The following is a 21,370-nucleotide window of genomic DNA, read 5'->3' on the forward strand; positions in this document are numbered from 1 at the left end:
ATCGTCCAACTTTATCAATATTCTGTAGAAGCTTATTGTTGCAACCACCCAGTTCTAGTCCGTATAATAACGTTGGAATAGCTAGGTAATTAAATAAATAGATAATCGTAGCAGGCTGGCAAAAGCGAATTCCGTTTCTTATAAGAGCTTTTGCAACAGATAAAAATGGCGTTATACGTTCATTTATATTTGTTTCTTGGAGTGTTGCCGTCATATTTTTGTTCTTATTATCCCAAAGGAAACCAAGATGTTTTAAATTGCTTTGAAACTTAATAGGAGCGTTGTTAACATAAATCACGTTATTGATGATCGAGCTTACTCCAGATATTAAAAATTCAGTTTTTTCTGCATTTAGTTTGATAAAGTTTGATATTCCATACTTTTGGACGATGTTAATAAGATTTTGAAGACCGGATATAGTTGAACTTTGCAAAATTATATCATCCGCATACGCAATGACACCAGTGTATACCCCATTTATTGAAGTTCCTACTTTGGATTCTGAGACAATTTTCTCTAAAAGATTTTCAGTATAAATATTGTAAAGACGAGGCAAAAGTATGGACCCTTGTCGAACTTCCTGAGACAACCTAAACTCTTCTGATGTGCATCCAAAGTATGATACATTAACAGTACCTGCCCGATATAACGATGAGATGGTATGAACTACCGATGGTGGGATTTTTTTCTGATAATATAGTTTCTCAAATAGTAATTCCCAGTTACAACTATCAAAAGCTTTGTTAGCATCTAAACTGTATATATAACTGTATACAGGTGAATTGTTATGTTTATAGTGTTTTATTGTTTCACTCAGAAGAAATTCTGCGTGAAGGGTAGAGCTGTTTTTTTTAAACCCAAATTGATGTGAATGACTCTTTGGGATATCTGGACACATGTGTACGATAAGATATTAGAGAAGTTTTGTAAAAATAGGTAGAACGCTGATTCCTCTGTAGTTATTAGGATTTTCCAGTGATGATTTATAAGACTTAACTAATGGAGTAATTGTGGCTGTTATAAACATTGGAGAACCTTTCCATTTGTTAATATGCTGTTATAAAAAGAAGCGAGTAACATTAGAAGATTGTTACTACGAGAGTTTTTAAAATGTTCATCACTTATTTCAAAACAATCGTAGGATTAATTACTTTTAAGATTTAAAATAAAATTTTTCAATATCAGCTATTGAGATTCAAGGTTTTGAATACTTACATGTCACTTGTTTTCCAAAACACTGTTTAACTGCCAAGAGAGCAGCAAAAAAATATCTTTTTTAATAAAGAATGCGTTTCCTTCATACGGTCTACCGTGTGAATTTTTCTGCCGCATGAAAGATAACATTATGTGTTAGTAATGCAACATTATCTAAGAGAAAACTCTCGATATTTAGCAGCCAGTGCTATGACATAAAAATAATATCAAAATACTTTAATAATTTAGAGATATAGTACGAGTTCGATTTAAAACTTTGACAGTTAAACGCACAAAGTGTTATTATTGTATTAGTTAAATTTAATTCTTTTTCTCCCATTATCATTTATAATTTGATTGTTGCATGAATGATGTAGAGTGATTTAAGAATTGTGGTAATTGTTTTTCAATATTTTGATGTGTTTTTTTGATTGTTAGTGTTTCACGGTGCATTCTAAACGGTTTGACAATAATGTTATTATTCCAAACATCGGGTTTAAGTACCATTCCTTTTTCACTACTTTTAATTTTCACTTTGAAGGATCGGTTGTACATGTTTTCTCTGTTAAGCTTGATGTCTTAAGGTGTAATACCAATTTCTTTATTCATGTAGTTCGAAAGATCTTCTTCAGATAAGGAATTACAAACGCCGCCTACAAATATATAAGACTCTCGAATAATACGTTGCCCTGCAATCGAGCTTCTGTTGTTAATGACTTTATTTCCAAAGACGGGTTTTATCCTCTGCTTATCTATTTGGCTATTTATAACTCTTTTATTTTTTCCTATCACTTTTTTGCTATCACATTTTGATTTTTTTGATTTTTTTGAATTTGATTTTCCTATCACTTTTTCTTATCACATTTTGATTTTTTTATTACAACTGTCGTGAAAAATTATTGGTTTATTTATATAACCTACTCTACTAAAATATATTTGATTGTTCATTTATCTTTTAAGAAACAATCACATCCAAATATACTCATCTTATTATTTAAAAACCCTAAAAATACTTTTTAGCGTTTTAAATGACTACACTTTTTTTTATAATAAGGGGCGCCAAACCTTGATCTCGCATATGCAAAAAAAAATCCTTAAACCGGCCCTGATTGTAGTCAAAATAATTCATATTAAAATCACCAACTAGAAAGATTTTTTTTTTCGTTGTTACCTTTCGCAATAACTTTTCGCTGTAAAAACATGCTCAAGTTCTTGCTCAAGCTTTTTGGCGGTAACAACGGCTAATTAGAATGTTTTAGCTTCGTTTATTAATAATTTCAACTGTTGGTATTTTTCCATCGCTGTCAGACACGCTAAGATCATTTCTATAACAGAGCATAATATTTTCATGAAAGTAAATTAGAACTCCACCACCGCGCTTATTTCAAGAAAAATCATTTCAAAATGAGAAAGAGAAAATTAGAATTTTTATTAGTCATTTGAGGTAGTCCAAGTTTCAGTTAAGCAAATAATAATAAAAAAGTATTTAGTTTCCTCGAGTAAATTTTAGAACTTTTCAAAATTACGATTAATGCTTATTATATTTACGTGTAAAATTCTAAATTGATCGTTGCTTTCCTCGTAAACATTCTTAAATAGAATTCCTTTTAATTCGTTTGGATAAAAGATTCGATTTTTGTATCATGAAAATACAAAACATATGAAAATGAAACATTCGATTTTTGTATCATAAAAATAATTAATATCTGGGTCGGAGTTATAAAGTGCAGTTATAAAGTATGATAAAATTCTCTAGAAAAAAATTTTATCATACTTTATAACTGCACTTTATAACTAATTACGTTCAAGTCGCAGCTTTTTGACCTCTTTCCACAACTTTTTTCGGCTTTCGATCGTTTCTTTGGCGAAATCTCATTAGCATGTATCCCTGTTCCTCGCAAGTTTTTTGTAGCGTTGAGTATTTTTGTTTCGTCTTTTTTATAACTTTAGGATAATAGTTCTTAGTTTCTCATCTTCTTTAGGTTGGCCTGTTCTATGAGCTCTTTCTATAATAATATCATTGTTAATTTTAAGTTGTTTTTTGAACATTTTCTTTACTACATTTTCGCAATTTTCATTTGGTTTTCATATATTCCGTTTATTCTTAAATTATTCCTTCGAGACCGGTTCTCCAAATTTAATGTCTTTTTATTTAAATTGTTTCTTTCTTTTTCATAACGCTTCGTGATCTAATTTAAATTTTCCGTGAAGTTTATTTCTTGAAAGTTTAGACTTTCTTTAAATCACGTAGATCGTTTTCTACTCATGACTTACGATTTGTTAGTGTCTATTTCTTTTTCATTTTTATCTAATTGGTTAGTGAGTATTTTTAAATTTGCACTAATTATAAAAAGACAATTTTTTTCTTGATCATTTAAACAGGTTTCTTTTATAATAGTCTTTTTTTGTTCTTCGAGTTTGCGATTAGTTGCTCGATATTTTTCAATGTATTTTCTATTATTTATTTTATTTTATTTTATTATGATTAAGTTATTTTTCTTTTATAAAATTCAAATCAGAAACAAATCTGTTCAAATTTACCAAAAAAAAAACAAAACAACAACTTTCAAAAACTGAATATATTAAACAACTTTACAACCAGAAAACATCAACCAGAAAACAACAATTTTCAACAACTGAATATATTGAATTATGAATATATTGATTATGTTCTTTATTCGTTTTTCTTTGGTGATTGCTTTAACAACCATGAATTAAAAAACGTAAATTGATGCTCAATTAAGCCGCCATCTTTGCTCGCCGTAAACGCCGCTTTATATATATATTGCAGGGACGAATCCAGGATTTTTATTGATTGTAGCAAAAATGCCATAAATATTTTTTGTCCAAAAAAAAAAAGGTCCTCGTTTTTCACATTTGCCGACAGTCCTAGAAGTGCAAGTTTGCCGACTGAACTATATGATCTACATATACCGATTTGCGGTCTAAAAGAGCTAAATTTGCAGACATGAAATAAAATTCATTGATAGGGGGTGGAGGGAGGGTATCACACACCATTTACGCCAGCCTTTGATGTACAGTGGCTTATTGTGATACATGAGGTCCTTTACCACTGCTTTCTTCTTTCGTCCGTTTAGAGCAGAAAAACGTTACTTGATTTATGCGAAGTTAAAACCATGTAGTTAAACTGAAAACTTTTTAACCAAATGATAGTTTACTTGTTTTTTATGACTTTTAATCATGAATACAAACCCTGAACGAACCCTTATCATATGTCGATGTATTTGCATTTTGTTCTTGGTATTCCTATTGCCAGTCAATGTATTAAAGTCAAATAATACACAAAACATCATATAAATTTACATATATATTTAAATCAACAAAATATTTGTGGTTGTTAAAATGTTTTGGTCAGCAAAAAAATTGGAGGTTGATATTTGAAAATGAAAACGTCAAATTTAATCTAAATTTGTTTAAAATTTAACTTTTTTATTTAATTAAAATTTGTTTTAAAACACATTACGCTTTATTTAATGGCTTACTTTATAAAATATCTGAAAATTAAAATAGACACTATAACGGTTTATATAAATTTATAAAAATAATTTATAAATATTTTCATATTTTTAATAAACTTCATTTCAATAAACTTTTTGCCAAATAATGAAAATGAAACAGATTTTAAATCAAATAAAAAAAAGAACTAAAGTAACTAAACTTTTCAATAAAAATATATTGCTTTAAATAAATAAAAAAAATGATTTTAAAATCCCAAAACAGTGAACTTCAGGCATATTACAATTAACAATACAATCAACAAATATCAGCAAATAATAAAAAGAAAAGTGTCAATAAATAAATGTCAATCTAAACAAGATAAACCTAATATGGTCAATCATTGTTTAAAACAACATAGTTCTTTGATTGATTTTGGTGTAGAAAGTTTTCAGTGGGTTTGAATAAATTAATATAGGAAAGTATATTGTGATGATAACACTCAATTTCAATTAAGTAATGCATTAAAGCATAAAAGTATTGAATATGGAAGTTAAACAAACTTTATCTTTAATCAAATTGAAGAAAAGCCATTGAACATTATTGTCAAAAAGACTTTTTAATCCACCTTTAAAATTTTTTTAATTTCAAATGATTTGGATATTGACCAAAATTTAAAAAAATTAAACATTATACTGTCAAAATTTCATATTCGTTAAGCAAATCTTAATTTCAAAATATATGTTATTGTAAACAAGACTTCTTTGGTTTCGAAGAACACCTAAAAATATGTCTAAAGATACTTTTCTTAAATTTCTAAATTATGTTTCAAGAAGTTGAGTAACAAATTTTCCTAACATAATATATTTGTAACAAAAGTGTTTCTCTTGATAGTGTTTTAATCAGCTAGACTATTTCTTCACGTGTATAATTTGTGAAATGCCTTGTGACGTGCATTGATATTATATGCCTATTTTCTGATTTTTTTCATGCATAATGCTGTATCGCAAAAATCCAAAACAGACTTTTTTTGTTTATCATTTAGATCTCTGAGGAAGCTTTTTGATCATTATTGAACCTAAAATATATATGCCCACACTTTTTAGATTAAAAGTTTTCCATTATGTGACAGCAAGTTTAATAAAATCACCAGTCTTATTAATGCTTGTGATAGTAGAGGTTTTACGGTGATTAAAAAGAGCATTGTAAGTATTATCATAAAAAAATGTTTCGCTTTTTGAGTTCATTATTTTGTATGTTTTTGATAACGCGGACAAAAGTCAAACAGCAAAAGAGTTCCATCTGTAGTTAACCAAGGTTTTTCATTAAATATTAGAGCTAGATTTTTATCACATATAATTGTCTTTGCTATTTGACTTTCTTACTGATTTTAAAGTTAAATAAATTTGATCACATAAAAATTAGGAATTTATTTGTTTACAGGTTTTCACAACATTTTAAAAAGAAATTTAGGACCATCAAACATATAACTTGTATTACAATCTAAAACACTTTTCGAAGGAGAATTTATATTAATGGTTTTCCCAAAACAGCAACTTCCTGATACAATAACCTTTTTGAAACATACACTTTGTCTCAGAGAACAATAATTCCTAGTAGGAGTTAAAAAAAAAGAGTAGTAGAAAGTTCCTTTGATATAGTTTAATTAGACAATTCCTAGGGTAGTCATTTATTAAAACTATATCACCATTTTTAATTAGAGCTGAGGCTTTAGCCTTGGAAGATTTATGATATTCTCACAGATTTTTTAAATACTCGTCTTACCATCTTGATCGGAAATGGGTCAATAACATGGAAAGATGTTTATTACGTTGATTTATATCTATATTATAACGTTTTTCAAAAAAGAATTTATACCACTGGTTTTCCAAAAACAACAACTTCCTGATACAATAACATTTTTGTAACATACACCTTGTCACAGAGAATAATAGTTCCTAGTAGAAATTTTCAATTTAAAACAAAAAGTAGTAAAAAGTTCTTTGCAATTTTTGAATAAACTAAAAAATCTATCTGAGAGGAAAATTGTGCAAAATGTAGTTTTAGTTTAACATTTTTGAAGTTTTTGATGTCAATCAGATCATATGCTAAAGTGTTGTGAGACGTTTAAAAACTCGCAATAGGTAAACATTTTATCCAACGTGTTTTCTTCTCTTTGTCTCTGGGAAATTTATAAATTTTTAAAACGTTTTTAAATCGTTTGACGTCAATGATAAATAACTTGAAGAACAGCAATAAAGACATTTCACCATTTTTCATAAATGTAAACAAATTTTACCATTTTCATAATAGACTAAATAAAGAAACCAACAGACGGCACTATTTAACTTAGTCTTTACAATTATAAAACCAATTATAAAAAATTGGAGAGTGGATATTTAACAGAATTTCTGTTTTTGCTACACAAATTTTTTTTTGTTACAGGTTCTCGCTTGATGACTTTTAGTCACGACGTAAGACCTCCTAGTTAATAAAAAAATTGCAGCTAAATAGACTTAATATATAATAAATTATCGGGGGTATGTATAGAGTTGTTTTAAAATATGACAAACTGACTTTTGCTACAATTGCTAAGTCGATTTGCCATTTTATTTAACTCCCAGATCAATTTAAGTTGTAAGCTCCAAAATGTTTGACATTCTTTCAAAAATTTATTGGCATGTGAGACAAAACCGGTTAAAAACATGGGTTTTTGAGTAAAGCATTTTATTTTCCCGAATAAAATATTTCCGTAATACAGTCAACTTGGCTCAGACACAATTTTAAATAAACATTTGAAGCCCCGTATTTTAATTACTTGTAACCTCCAGATCTTATATAAATTATTTTTCTCTATTGCATGAAAAAAAAAAAAAATGTATGAAAAAATAAAAAAATAAAAAAAACTGAGCTGACTGTAGCAATTGCTACACATGCGACAGCCTGGATCCGCTCCTGTATTATATATATATATATATATATATATATATATATATATATATATATATATATATATATATATATATATATATATATATATATATATATATATATATATATATATATATATATATATATATATATATATATATATATATATATATATATATATATATATGGTTGTAATCGTCCTTTCAATCTTTACTGTTTTCCAAGTCCTTAAGAAATTCTAGAGAAAGAGAAAAGTGGAAAACTTTTCTTATTTTACCCTCTCTTTTTTATTAAAAAGAGAAGGAAAAATAAGAAAAAATGGAAACCATGCGACAGTGATCGTGTTTGTTCGATGCATTTTGTAGATGGAACACCGACCATCGCTTATCCAGATCCTACTTTAAATATGGGATATAATTCTGCTAACATTAAGCCAAGAAAGAGTTTATATAAACGTTGTAAAAAATTGAACTTTTTAATTTCGAAAAGTATTAGTACAGAATGTAATGACACAAATAATAATACAACTGAAGATAATACCAATCAGTTAAGTAATAATAATGATAATACAATTTATTTACCACCGCCAAGCTGTGAGCAATCATATGCTAGCCAGTCATTGCTAAATGTGTGTGAAGGATGTAATTTTAAAACGTCTGTGATTGATTCTCATGTCAAAAAAGGTAATTTCTTAAATGTATCCTTGAAGCAACTAAACTAAAAACAAGTTAATCAAACTATGTAATTGTTGATTTTTTCATGTAACTAAGTTAAAAAAGACAAAAAATGAATTTTTATACAGGAATATCTACAATAGCTTTATTTAATGCCATCTTCTTATTTATTATAACATTTCTTCAAAAGCATAGTTACTGGCGAGGACCAAAACATGTTCAGAATGATAAAAAATTAAAGCGCAGATTTCAGTCAACTAAATATAGAAAACTTTCTCATCGTAAGGAATTTTTTTTAACACTTGTCCGACTTCACCTTGATATTCTTAATGAAGACATTGCAGAACGATTTGGAATTTCTCCTACTAATTTTTCTAACACATTTACTACATGGATTAAACTTATATTCTGTTAGGCAGTGCTCTTATTGTATGACTTCCACGTGAAACCATCAGGGAAAATATGCCTAGTGATTAAGAATGCAGGATATTACAAGTGTTGTGTGATTATTGATTGTGCTGAAGTTTTTATTGAACGACCCAAGTCTCTTTTAGCACAACTTGGTCTGATTATAAACAACACAGTACGTTTAAGTTTTTTGTTGGAATTTCGCCAAGTGGTTTATCACTTTTTTATCTGATTGTTATGGTGGAAGATGTTCAGATAATTTTATAACAAAAGACAGTAGTTTTTATGACTTGTTAGAGCGTGACAATGAAGTCATGGCAGATCGTGGATTTCAAATTCAAGAAGAACTTTTGTTAAGATTTTGTACTTTGATAATTCCTAGAGGTGCTTGTCTCAAAAGTCAAATGATTGCACCTGAACGTAAAAAACTAAAAAAATAGCTAACTTAAGAATACACGTTGAACAAGTCCTTAATAGAATGAAAACTTGTAGAATTTTAGACAATGTTTTTCCTCTAACAATGTTGCGTCATGTTGATGATATTGTGGGATTTGTGCTGTACTCTGTAACTTGAAACGTGTATGGTCAATAATTCAAGAGATGGAAATATAAAACCTTAAAGTCGTTAAATAATAGTATTCAAGGAATAATGTGTTAGCACAGGAATTTGTGCTAACACATTATTCCTTTCAAAACTAAAACGTTCTATTTTGTACAAAGTTCATATAAACTCCTTTTTGGCTTTATGTTCATCGAACATACACAATCACTGTTGCATTTTCTTATTTTTAGCTTTCCTTTTTAATAACCTTTCCACTTTTCTATTTCTCCAGAATTTTTATTAAAGAACTTGGAAAAAAGTAAAGATTGAATGGAAGATTACAATTACATTGATCTTTTTTCAAACCTTCATGAACATTACGTTCTTGTATTTGTATATTTTCCGAAAAAAAAAGGCCAATAAGTTTGGTATGCGTTTTTAACCCATAGCAAGTCTAGGGTCAGGAATTCCTCCCCTTCTTCTGCCTTTTTAGAGCAGGCTTAACACTGGTAGTAACAGATTTTGTTTCGTTGCTAAAATCTTAAATTTTGTTTATTTTTATTACACGCGTCCGCGTTTTTATTAGATAAATCACCGTTTTGTTTGATAATTAAAAATGTTAATAAGTTAATTCAGTGGTCATGACCTCCTAAGTGTCTATTTTAGAGGTATTTAGAACACTCATGATTAGGGGTCGCACATATATTACGTGCGCGAGAAGGGGGTAGGGAGGAGGTGTCCTAAGTTGAGTAATTTGCGTACGTGGGGGGAGGGGGTGGATGGGTGATGTTCAACAAGTGTATGTACGCAAACTCAAAAAATTGAGGTGGTAGTTCACGTTCACTTGCCAATTATTAAAGGTGATCGCCGCCCAAGTTCATGGCCTGCTACGGTTATAAAAGTTGAACAGCTTAAAAAAATAGTGTTTGGCTCATTCCTGCCATACATGTGCAGTGAAAAGGTTGAATTTTTGCAGTTTCTTTCTCTATTATCAACCACAGTTTATGGCTTGTGTCATTGTGAATGTCTGCATTCACCTCTAATTGCAAAAAATGGACTTTCTTCACTTGATCTAATTGCAAAAAATGGACTTTCTTCACTTGAGTGATATGAGAGTTTTTGAAGGCAGCCTGTTTTATAAAAACTAAAAGCTTTCAAATTTTTATAATCATTCATTGCAATTCAAGTCATTTTTGTCTAATTCAGATGGGTTAAACATCAAGTAGTTAAAAATATCTGTATACAAAACCATTGGCCATTGTTTAATACTGTCCTCTTCAGGTAACTATCTAATAAGATAAACTGCAATTAACATTGTTTATTAAAAGTTTTTTTTGATATTCATCTTTGAGTTCTTCGACTGCCTCGGTAGCAGTTAGTAGACTCGGTAGCAGTTAGACTCAATAAAGTTTTCCATTGTTGAAAATACACGAGCAACCAATTCCCTCTTTGTTCCAGAAACACGCAAATTTCGAAGTCTTAGATGCTGCTTTAACTCATAAACTTTCATTTTATTAATTAAATCTAAATCCATTGAGTTTATTTTAGGATAAATAATCTAAACTAAAGGAAAGCTCAATGATCCAGACCTCAATATTTCTACACGTTTTTTCTGATCGGATCGGTGTATCGATATAACTATTTTTATTTAGAAATAAGATTTTTGAAAAATAAATTTAGAACAAATAAAAGTAAAAGAAAGTAAAAGAATAAATTGTTTACATTATTTTACTAAAAAAGAAAAAGAAAATTTAAGTCCGTAAATAATGAAAAACGGTTTGGTTAACTTTTGAACCATTTAAATGTGTTTTTCTCGTTATTAACAAGCAGGGGGAAAAATGTCCTAATATAAGGTCCGCGGTGTAGAAGTATGAGTTTTATTTTATATATTTATATTTATAATTTATATATACTTTTATAATTTTTTTCTTTAGGTATAGGTGTATTTATGAAAGAAGATTTAAGTTATCTGTATAATAGAGTGTCTGAGACTGCTCCTATGGATTTTATGAAAGGAATACGCTATGGCATTGCCATGCACCATGCTGGCATGAATAATAAGTTAAGAACAACTGTTGAAATATTATTTAGAAAAAGATTTTTAAATATTGTTGTTGCTACTTCCACACTTGCACTTGGTATTCATGTACCTTGTAAAACAGTTGTTTTTGCTGGTGACAATGTTCATTTAACTCCATTGATGTTTCGACAAATGTCAGGTCGTGCTGGCCGTAGGGGGTTTGATAATACAGGAAATGTTGTGTTTCATGGAATTTCCAATGGAAAAGTATCAAACTTAGTTACCGGAAATCTACCTGAACTATTAGGAAATTTTCCAATGACTCCGTCTTTATGTTTACGTCTGTTCATTTGTCTTAATGGTCAAGTTGATGAAAAGGCTAATGACAATACTCTAATAAGGTATAAAATAAAAATATTATTAATAAACATATGATTTTTAAAAATAAACTTTTATTTTATTATATTTAAATAATAATTTTAATGAATTTTTGATAACAATTTTAAGTTTACATACATACATACATACATACATACATACATACATACATACATACATACATACATACATACATACATACATACATACATACATACATACATACATACATACATACATAGATACATACATACATACATACATACATACATACATACATACATACATACATACATACATACATACATACATACATACATACATACATACATACATACATACATACATACATACATACATACATACATACATACATAACGTCTTTTTGAACGTTGTTTAAAGGTTTTGAACGTCGTTTGAACGTTCAAAAGACGTTTTTTTTTTTGCTCTTTTATTTCTTCATAATAACTATTACAATAAAATAAATGAAATTAAAATGCATATAAAAAAAAATTACAAATTTTGTTACATATAAAATAAGAACGCGGAGACTTGCAGAAGATCAGATGATCTTGTAATCTAGAACCGCTTACAATCGTTACGTGTTTAAAACAATTTTTTAATGTGTATAAAATAAATAAGGCAGTTAAATAAAGTTTATGAGACGAAAGTTAGAAGTAAAAATTAACGCTTTATTTAAATACTTAAAATAAAAAACTTGATAGGTATAAAATGTATAAATTAAATTAACATGATACACAAAAATAAAATTAACAAAACAAAATTTAAATATACAAGTATATAGTCAAATAAATATTTTTTATATAAGAATTTGTAAAAATATTATAAATAAATCAAAATAAATAAATTTAAAAATATATAAGTATGTTTTTAATAGAGAGAATGATATTTTTTAATTTCCTTTTAAATGCAAAAAAGTTCCAGTCTTGAGAAAAATCAAAATATTTCAAAACTATTTTGCTCCATAGAGGCGCCCCTCAATAAGAAATACAAAACTTGCCTAAATTGGTTCTGAAAACTGGTCGAAGAAGGAGATTATCATTTTGTAAATTATACTTATTGTTTTCTTTTAAGGAATATAAATTGTAAAAAGAAACCGGAGCTGTTCGAGTTTCACATTTAAACATAAAACGCAGTACATTAAAAATATTTAGTTAAAAATATTCATTTCATTAAAAACAGGCTTAGCATGTGAAAAACAGTCTTTAAAATTAATAAGACGTGCAGCATGTTTTTGTTGGCGATGAAGAGGTTCTAATTTACTTTTATTGACACTACCCCAAGCCGCATTCGCATAGTTTATGTGGCTATGAATAAATGAGTGGTTGAGTTAAAATATGTTTATTTAACATGCTTCTTGCTTTATATAATATACCTATAGTTTTCAAAATTTTGCAGGTAATGTTTTTGATATGGTCTTTCCGTGTGAGATTTTCATCAGTTGAAACCCCTAAAAAGTTTGTACATGTTGCTCTCTTAATTAGAACGCGATCAATAAAAAGAGGAGGAAGCTCGATTGGAAGTAGACACTTTTTAGAGTTAGAATGAAAAAGAGACCATTTTGTTTTTTCAATATTAAGAGAAAGTTTTGATTTAAACCATTGAGAAACTTTCATTAGTTCATTGTCCATACAAGAAAATAGTGTCGTTATGTCGTTATGAGATAAAAAAAATTTGTGTCATCAGCAAACATAACTGTAATCAAATTGGATGCTTCATAGAGGTCGTTTACGTGAATGAGAAAAAGAGGAGGTCCTAGTAAAGATCCTTGAGGAACTCCGCACGTTATTACTAATAATTGAGATCGCAATGATTGGTCAAAATGAACAAATTGTTTTCTATTGCGTAAATAACTTTTTATTAGCGTAAGAAAATTTCCTGTGAGTCCATAATATTTTAGTTTTTGAAAAGGATTTTATGGTCAATCATATCAAATGCTTTTAATAAGTCAACAAAAATGCCTAAAGTAAATTTGGACTTTTCAAATGAATCTGTAATATATTGAGTTATTTTTAGTATAGCGTGCTCAGTAGAGTTATCTTTCTTAAACCCATATTGATTTATATATAATATATTATTTTGAGACAGATGCTGGAAAATTTTGTTATAAAGAATTCTCTCTAAAATTTTAGAAAAAAAAAAAAGAGAACAGAGATAGGATGGTAATTACTGACATTCAACAACTCTCCTCCTTTAAATATTGGTGTAACTTTCGCTATTTTCAACTAATCAAGAAATATTCCTTGATCAATTAAACATTTAAATACTTTATATAGCATATTTTTATGGTTTCATATGAGTTAATAAACACGTTTCCGCTAATATCATCATGACCTATTGCTTTATTTGACTTAAGGATTTTAAATGCTTTATCAAACTCATCAAAAGATAATTCAAAAGAACCTAGACAAGACACTAATGAAAAATTGATGTTAATAATTTTTTTTGTTTCGGTTTGAATACTTTTAGCTAAATTTTTCCAACTGAAATAAAAAATGTGTTCATTTTATTAGCTATCACTCTCGGAGTCTTTATTAGGTCCCGTACCCACTGGGACGTATATAAAGACTTAATTTTACTTCTGTTTCTACTTTTTAGCTACTAATAATTTATTGTTTTTTTAAAAATTAGGCAGGATGAAATAAATTATAAAATATTTACTATGTTCAATAAAAAATAAATTTTGCATATTGCAAATTTATCTTTTCATGATAAATATTTACTCTAAATAATAGTTCTTTAAAAGAGGCATAAGTAACAAAATTAATAAAAAATAAAGTATATTAGAAATAAACTTTTTTTAAATCAACAATTTAATTAACAATAAGTGTTTATAAAGTTATTTATGCTGCATAAGATATTTATATATATATATATATATATATATATATATATATATATATATATATATATATATATATATATATATATATATATATATATATATATATATATATATATATATATATATATATATATATATATATATATATATATATATATATATATATATATATATATATATATATATATATATATATATATATATATATATATATATTAGGGTCCTCAAAATTTTTTTTCTCAAAATTACTTTGCTCCCCGGGTATTTTCCCATTCCTTTCAGTACTTAAAGTGAAAAAAAATTGTACTTCAAGATTTTAAAATAACTCTAAGCATTGCCACCATGACAAAAACATGTGTTGTTCCACCAGGGTGTTCCACCACTTGTAACATATATTGTTTTTGTGCTTCGTCTCTTGATAAAGTATTTGAAAAGTCTGTGATGAGCTTCATTGCCCTCTCGGCTAAATCATTGACAACTTTTGCTTGACTTATAAACATTGCCTTTTCTTGAAAATAATTGTCGATTTCCCACTGCTTTGGAGGCAAGTGCAACCAGGCTGTTTTAATTCCAAGTAAATTGAACAGGAGCCAGGATTTCTTGCCAATCAGATGTACTAATTTTGTTGAGGATAATAGCTGTGGGAAGGCAGGAACACCTTTATCTAGTGGTCTGTCTTTTTTTGCTTTGATAAGTTGTTTGGCGATTTGTTTTTTTTCCGAATCTGACACCAAATTTGAAAAGAGCGAAAATGTGACCGTTTTTTCTGCCAGATACCACATATGCCTGTTAAATGCTGAAATTGTTGCTCCAGCAACTTGGGGTTAATTTTCTTGAACATATGTTGATCATGCCATAACTGAAGATCATTTGATGGTGCATCGGCTGCTGAAGGGGCGCCTAACCACGCTTTCATATAGAATAGGGCATTGAATGTGCAAATACGATGCAATTTTTCCATTTTTTCAGGATCATAATTCAGCTTATCGCCAAAAGCATACATTTTAGCACTGTATATAATAGTTGCCATCCAGCGTGCATGATAGTGTGCACCAGGCTTGAGCCAGTGCACTCCGCGAGGAGGCGTTTCTCCAAGAAGTATGAGCACAAGTTCTGCACATTCTCTGTAGTCATCACGAGGCATGCTGTTACCATCTGAGGCCACGATTTGTTGCAAGAAATTAACATCATTTTCCTTCTGTTGCTTGAGGCGTCGATCAGTAATATTTAAAATTTTGAAATTCAATCGTTGTTTTGTTGTATCCCAAGATTTTTTAAATTCCATAAATTCAGGGGTGTCCGGACCGGATGTTGGACCAAAAATCTGTTGCTATGCGGAACACAAAATTCTCTCCATCACATGATGACGACAAGCAAAATATAATACTTTCTTGTTTAGCACTGATTCCAACTGTACACATGCACCATTTTTCCATCCTGAATTTGATGCAGTAGTATCGAAAACAAGACCAACAATGGACTGTTCTACTTTCCACTTGACTACAACAGAATAGCTACTATTAGCCATTGTAACGCTAGTTCCATTCAAGATAACTGGAATCCCAAGAAGTTTAATTTCTTTATAGTTTGGCATTCCAGCTACAAGAACACCTAGCCGTTCAGCATCCTAAGGAACAATTTTCCCATCCCAATGTAATGTTACGTACTTCGGGGAAAAAAATGTACTTTCAATCTCATTGGCATTCTCTATTCAAAGCTTTTTAGCAGCCGTCCTACTGCTTGTTTTCGATAAAGTTACACACTTCAAATCAGCTCCACCCTCTGCGAGTATTGCCGCCATGAAGGCCGTTCTTTTACCAGCTAATAAATTCAAGCGGTCTGCCATTGTTGAAATTTTATCACTTTTGAAACGATTTTTTGGAAGATCCAGTGTAATTTTGACTTCTCTGTTAGGTTTGGTTATCTTTGTTACAATATCAGCTTCCTGACATTCAAAATCTTCATTTTCACATTCGTCTGAACCACATGTAACACTAATATCCTCTTCTAATTCCATGTCTGACTCGAGGGAGTCAACAATTATCGTTTCAGGATTGGCGCTCATTGTTGCTGCCAGATTATTTTGACTTCTCAGTTCTTCAGCCATTTTTCTTGCCAATTCAATTTTCGCTCTCTGTATTTTTTGAGAAACTTTTCGTTTGTACTTTTTGTCTACTGATCCAAAAATAACTCTTTTTTGAGATTAAAGGCTGTAAGAAATTCAACATCTTCTTTTTTTTGCTCATCACTACGAAGCCGGTCCATTTCTATTTTGTTTTGAGGATCTTGGTGAACAATATAAAAGTATTTTTTCGTATCTTCAATAAACAGTTTTTACTTTGCTTTATTTGATTGACATCCTTTTTTCTTCTGGAGTGTTCTATAAATATTATAGAGATCCAATATTTTAGCTTTAACTTTGTCTTTGCATTGTATTGTAATTCCAGCTTCATCTCATTGATTTTGAATTTCCACTACAACTTTTTCAGCTATAGTACCATTACAACTGACATGTTTGATTTGTTTCATTGGCCCGTCCTTCAAAAAAAAAAAGAAACGCAGCACATCTCCCTTCAAAGGAATTCTTGTTGGTAGTAATTCAGTTATTGGTTTTCCTAATAACCAGATGCCAATATCTTTCCTGAGGAAATTCATGATCATTTTTAATACTTCCTTAAAAACTAATGATTCCGTATTATAGTGTAATATATACACTATACAGCGCTACAATATTTCACATAATACGTTTTAATCAAATCTGTTTGACATATATTTTGTTGAAAAATTTTAAAACAAACAAAATGTTTTTCAAACAAACAATAGTCTGCTTCTGTCTGATGAGTAATTCTTGTTTAACTTCTTTCATTAAATTTTTTTTTTTCCTAAAAAAAAATTTAGAAAAAGTTTAGAAAAATATTTAGATTAATTTAGAAAAAAAGGACTAACATAACTTTTAAAAGGAAAATTCAGGGAGCTGGTGGCAAGGCTTAAACATGACTAAACGACTTAATATTTTGTATTTATCACAGAATAGATGAATGGGAAAATTGAAAGGGAGCAAGATTCTGAGAGAATTTTTTTTTCACCATGCTTCTCTAGAGCGCCCTAATATATATATATATATATATATATATATATATATATATATATATATATATATAATATATATATATATATATATATATATATATATATATATATATATGTATATATATATATATATATATGTATATATATATATATATATATATATATATATATATATATATATATATATATATATATATATATATATATATATATATATATATATATATATATATATATATATACATTTTTTGCTTAAGTTTTGTAAGTATAAACTTTTTCACACACATTTTTTTATCGTTTACTTTTATCTAAAAATAGCATTTGTTTTGAGTTGGGCACTCTTCAAACAGCAATAAAACACTTTACTTTTTGAATACTATTTTTAAAGCATATTATGCATTCCCCTAACCCTAAGTTATTCTTAATGTCGTCAGTATAGCAAAAACTATATAAACTCTATTTTAGTTGTTTATTCATTTTTTTTTTTGTTCTTTATTACATTTTAAAACATAACGTTAATATTTCGTAAAATTTACAAGCTAAAATAAAATAATATAAACAATTACAAGTAAAAATATTTAATATATATATATATATATATATATATATATATATATATATATATATATATATATATATATATATATATATATATATATATAAATATATATATATATATATATATATAAAGAACGCGGTTACTCGCAGAAGACGGTATGGTCTTATCGTCGAGTACCGCTGTAAAAAGATGTTTTTCCATTTTTACATGTTAAACATTCTTAAAGATTGTTTGACAGATAATATAATAGCAATATCTTGCAGATCGTAAAAAATTGAGTTGCAAATCATATAAAAAAAAATCATACATTACAAATCATGTAAAGCAATATAAATAATAGATAAAATGAATTTCAAAAGGATTTAAAAGTACATTTGTACATATGCAGTAAAAGCACCCCTTAAAATATTACCATTGTTGCTTATTCCAAAACCACCACTTTTGATGAAGTTATCATCAAGTTCAATTATTGCTCATAAAATCAATTTAGGTTTATTGTTTAGTCTCAGGTTTCTTTTCTTTGTGTTATAAAGTACAGAAATGAAATGTATTTTCATGTGTTTATGAGCAAAATCATCTTAAAAATTTGAATCCATGCTTGGAGACTACAAAGAACATATTCGAATTCTCTGTGAGTATAATCTTTATTGAGGATATCAAGACTGCGGATGATGACTTTGAAGTTTTCCGATTATAGGAACCTTTCTGTTTCTGTTGCTAAATCCAGTCAAGTCTAATGGGTTTTGACAGGTAATAAATGATAACTCTTCTGGTTTTAAACCTCTGTGTCAGATTATTTATATTCTTTTTTTATTCTCTAACTTTCATTCATGAGACGTATTATCAGGCAATGCGTAGTTTTCATTTCTATTTGTTATTTTATGTATATTTTTACGTTACGGTAATGTAGAATTTATTGCTATTATTATTTTTTTTTTTTAAATGGGGCTCGACGATAAGGCTGAAAACGCCTTCTTCTTGCTCCAGTCAATAGTTTATATAAATGTATTTGCAATGTAAACATTTCTAAACGGCAAAATAAATAATTACAAAAAAAAAAAAAAAATGAATAAATCTTTAGATAACGCAGGGTTTGAGGTATCGTTCTCCGTTTTTTCCCGAAGAAGAGCGCATTAATAATTTTAACTTTAACTAGTTAAGGGCTGCACTCTCCTACCGAGAAAAATGAGGAGTATGGGAACCCTACACAGGGTATGCTTAAACCCTTCAAAAAAAACAAAAAATGCACTAGTTAAATAAATTATCAAAAAAAAAAAGAACACTTAAAAATGAAACCAAGTACAAAAAGCCTATTTGTCTTTTTGAATTAATTTTAACACGTTTTTAAAGTTATAACTATTTGAACAGTTAATACAAAAATAATTAATAAAAAAACAAACAAATACTAGAGATTGTCTGAAACTTTAATATTAATACTTAGTATACAAAGTCTTTTTTTATACCATAGATATTTAAAAAACGATTATTTAACATAGATCGTGATTTTTGTTGTGATCACTTCTTCATAGTTCAAACATTTATTAAAAACTTATCCAGTCCACTTCAATTAAATATTTTACAGTTAACAAACTATATTTAGAAATTTTCTCTTTTCAACGCAGTGGCATATTTTGACTTGGAATATATTTGGCGATGGAATAACTATACTACGCCAAGGCTGTACCGCAATTTTGAATGATTTTCGGCTTTGTTCTCCATTCAGCTTTCTATTCTAAGTCATTGTTTATACGCTATTTAAATATTTAATGTTCCATTCGAACACATGAAAAATTTTATTTTGATTTGTCAACATATTCTTTATTTACAAACTATTTGAAGTTGACGTGTCAGTGCAATTTGTTTCAATGGAAAAGAACGACGATCATGCTGTGATAAAAGTCTTTGTTTTGGAAGAATTATCGGCAAAAAAAAAAAAAAATCATAAAAAACAGTTAAAGTGTTTAAGGAGCCTGCTCCTTCGATTCCAACTGTGCACTAATAGGTTTTAGCGTTTAAGCGTGGTTGTACAAGCGTTGAAGGCGGACAACGTAGTGAACGTCCAAAATACGCAACAACACCAGAAATCATTGAGCAAGTCTATAATACTGTTTGTAAAGATTTAAGTTTAACTAAACCTGAAATTAGTGATACGATAGGCATCCCAGAGGAACAAGTATCTTTTAATAAATTTTAGGCGAAGATATATGAAAAATGATATATGAATGCATGAAAAAGACATATGATATGAAAATATGATACATGAAATGAAAATATGAATATGAAGTGAAAACGTCGTCCAAAAACCAACAAAAACTGAATAAATAAAATTTCTTACCAAAAGCGGAACGCTTTAATCAAAATAAAACCAATTTTGTGCGTCGCTTTATAATTTTGGATAGGATTTAATTGGCCATCATGATCCTAAACTAAAACAAAAACGTTTATAGTGTAATGAAACTTGTTCAAAACAAGTGAAATTAGAAATCGGCAAAAAAGGTTGTTACATTGTTTTTTGGGATAAAAAAAGTTGTTTTGCTGATTGGTTATCTTAAAAAACGTAAAACATTTAAATAACTGTTTTTAATTAACACTTAATAATAAATATGCTGGCACCACAAGTGCACTAGTATTATTACATAGTAATATATTGAGATATATATAAAATATTACTAATATGTAATAAATCATAACATAATAATAAGTTCAATCGAACAATCTAAGATCAAGTGCAATATCTGTCCGCTTTATTTATGCTTTCTTTTAATTACGATTTCTTCATGCTTTTTATCTAATTAACTTCGTTTTTACACAAAATTCACTTACTCTTTGTCCGTGGAGGTGGAATATGATACTCTGTAGAGAGATTTTGAAACTGTTTTCTGCGAACTTTGGTATGTAGCCTCCATACGGAAATTAGCCGGATAAACCACAATGCCAAAATGAATCTTTTAAGTTGACCAAGCGCTGCTGGTGCCTCATTATCAAAATCTCTGTAGTAGCATATCCTCTTCAGATTTACCCAACAATTGAATATCAACGTCCAAAACATATTTGCCACAACAGTGCTTGTTCATATTGCAAGAACTATCTAAAATTTGCAGTGGTAGTAAATTAGATTCAACAAAAGAAACTATTGCAAATAAGTCTTTATTTTCAAAACAATTTAATCAGCATTTTGTTAATGAGGGTTCTAATTTAACTTAAAAAATCTCTATTAACTGTAAGATGCAAAGAACTTGCTAAAAGCTAAAAA

At 28.5% G+C, this 21,370-nt stretch overlaps 1 protein-coding gene across 1 annotated transcript in view; it reads left to right on the forward strand.

Moving 5' to 3' along the window:
* LOC100206432 (probable ATP-dependent RNA helicase DDX60) overlaps positions 1-21,370 on the forward strand; it is an 85,744-nt gene that overhangs the window by 17,407 nt on the left and 46,967 nt on the right. Inside the window, exon 4 of the mRNA XM_065806305.1 lies at positions 11,139-11,625. Coding sequence (XP_065662377.1) covers positions 11,139-11,625 — 487 coding nt within the window. The remainder of the gene's footprint in view (positions 1-11,138; positions 11,626-21,370) is intronic.

Source organism: Hydra vulgaris, chromosome 09 (genome assembly GCF_038396675.1).
Source record: "Hydra vulgaris chromosome 09, alternate assembly HydraT2T_AEP".
Lineage (NCBI taxonomy): Eukaryota > Metazoa > Cnidaria > Hydrozoa > Anthoathecata > Hydridae > Hydra > Hydra vulgaris.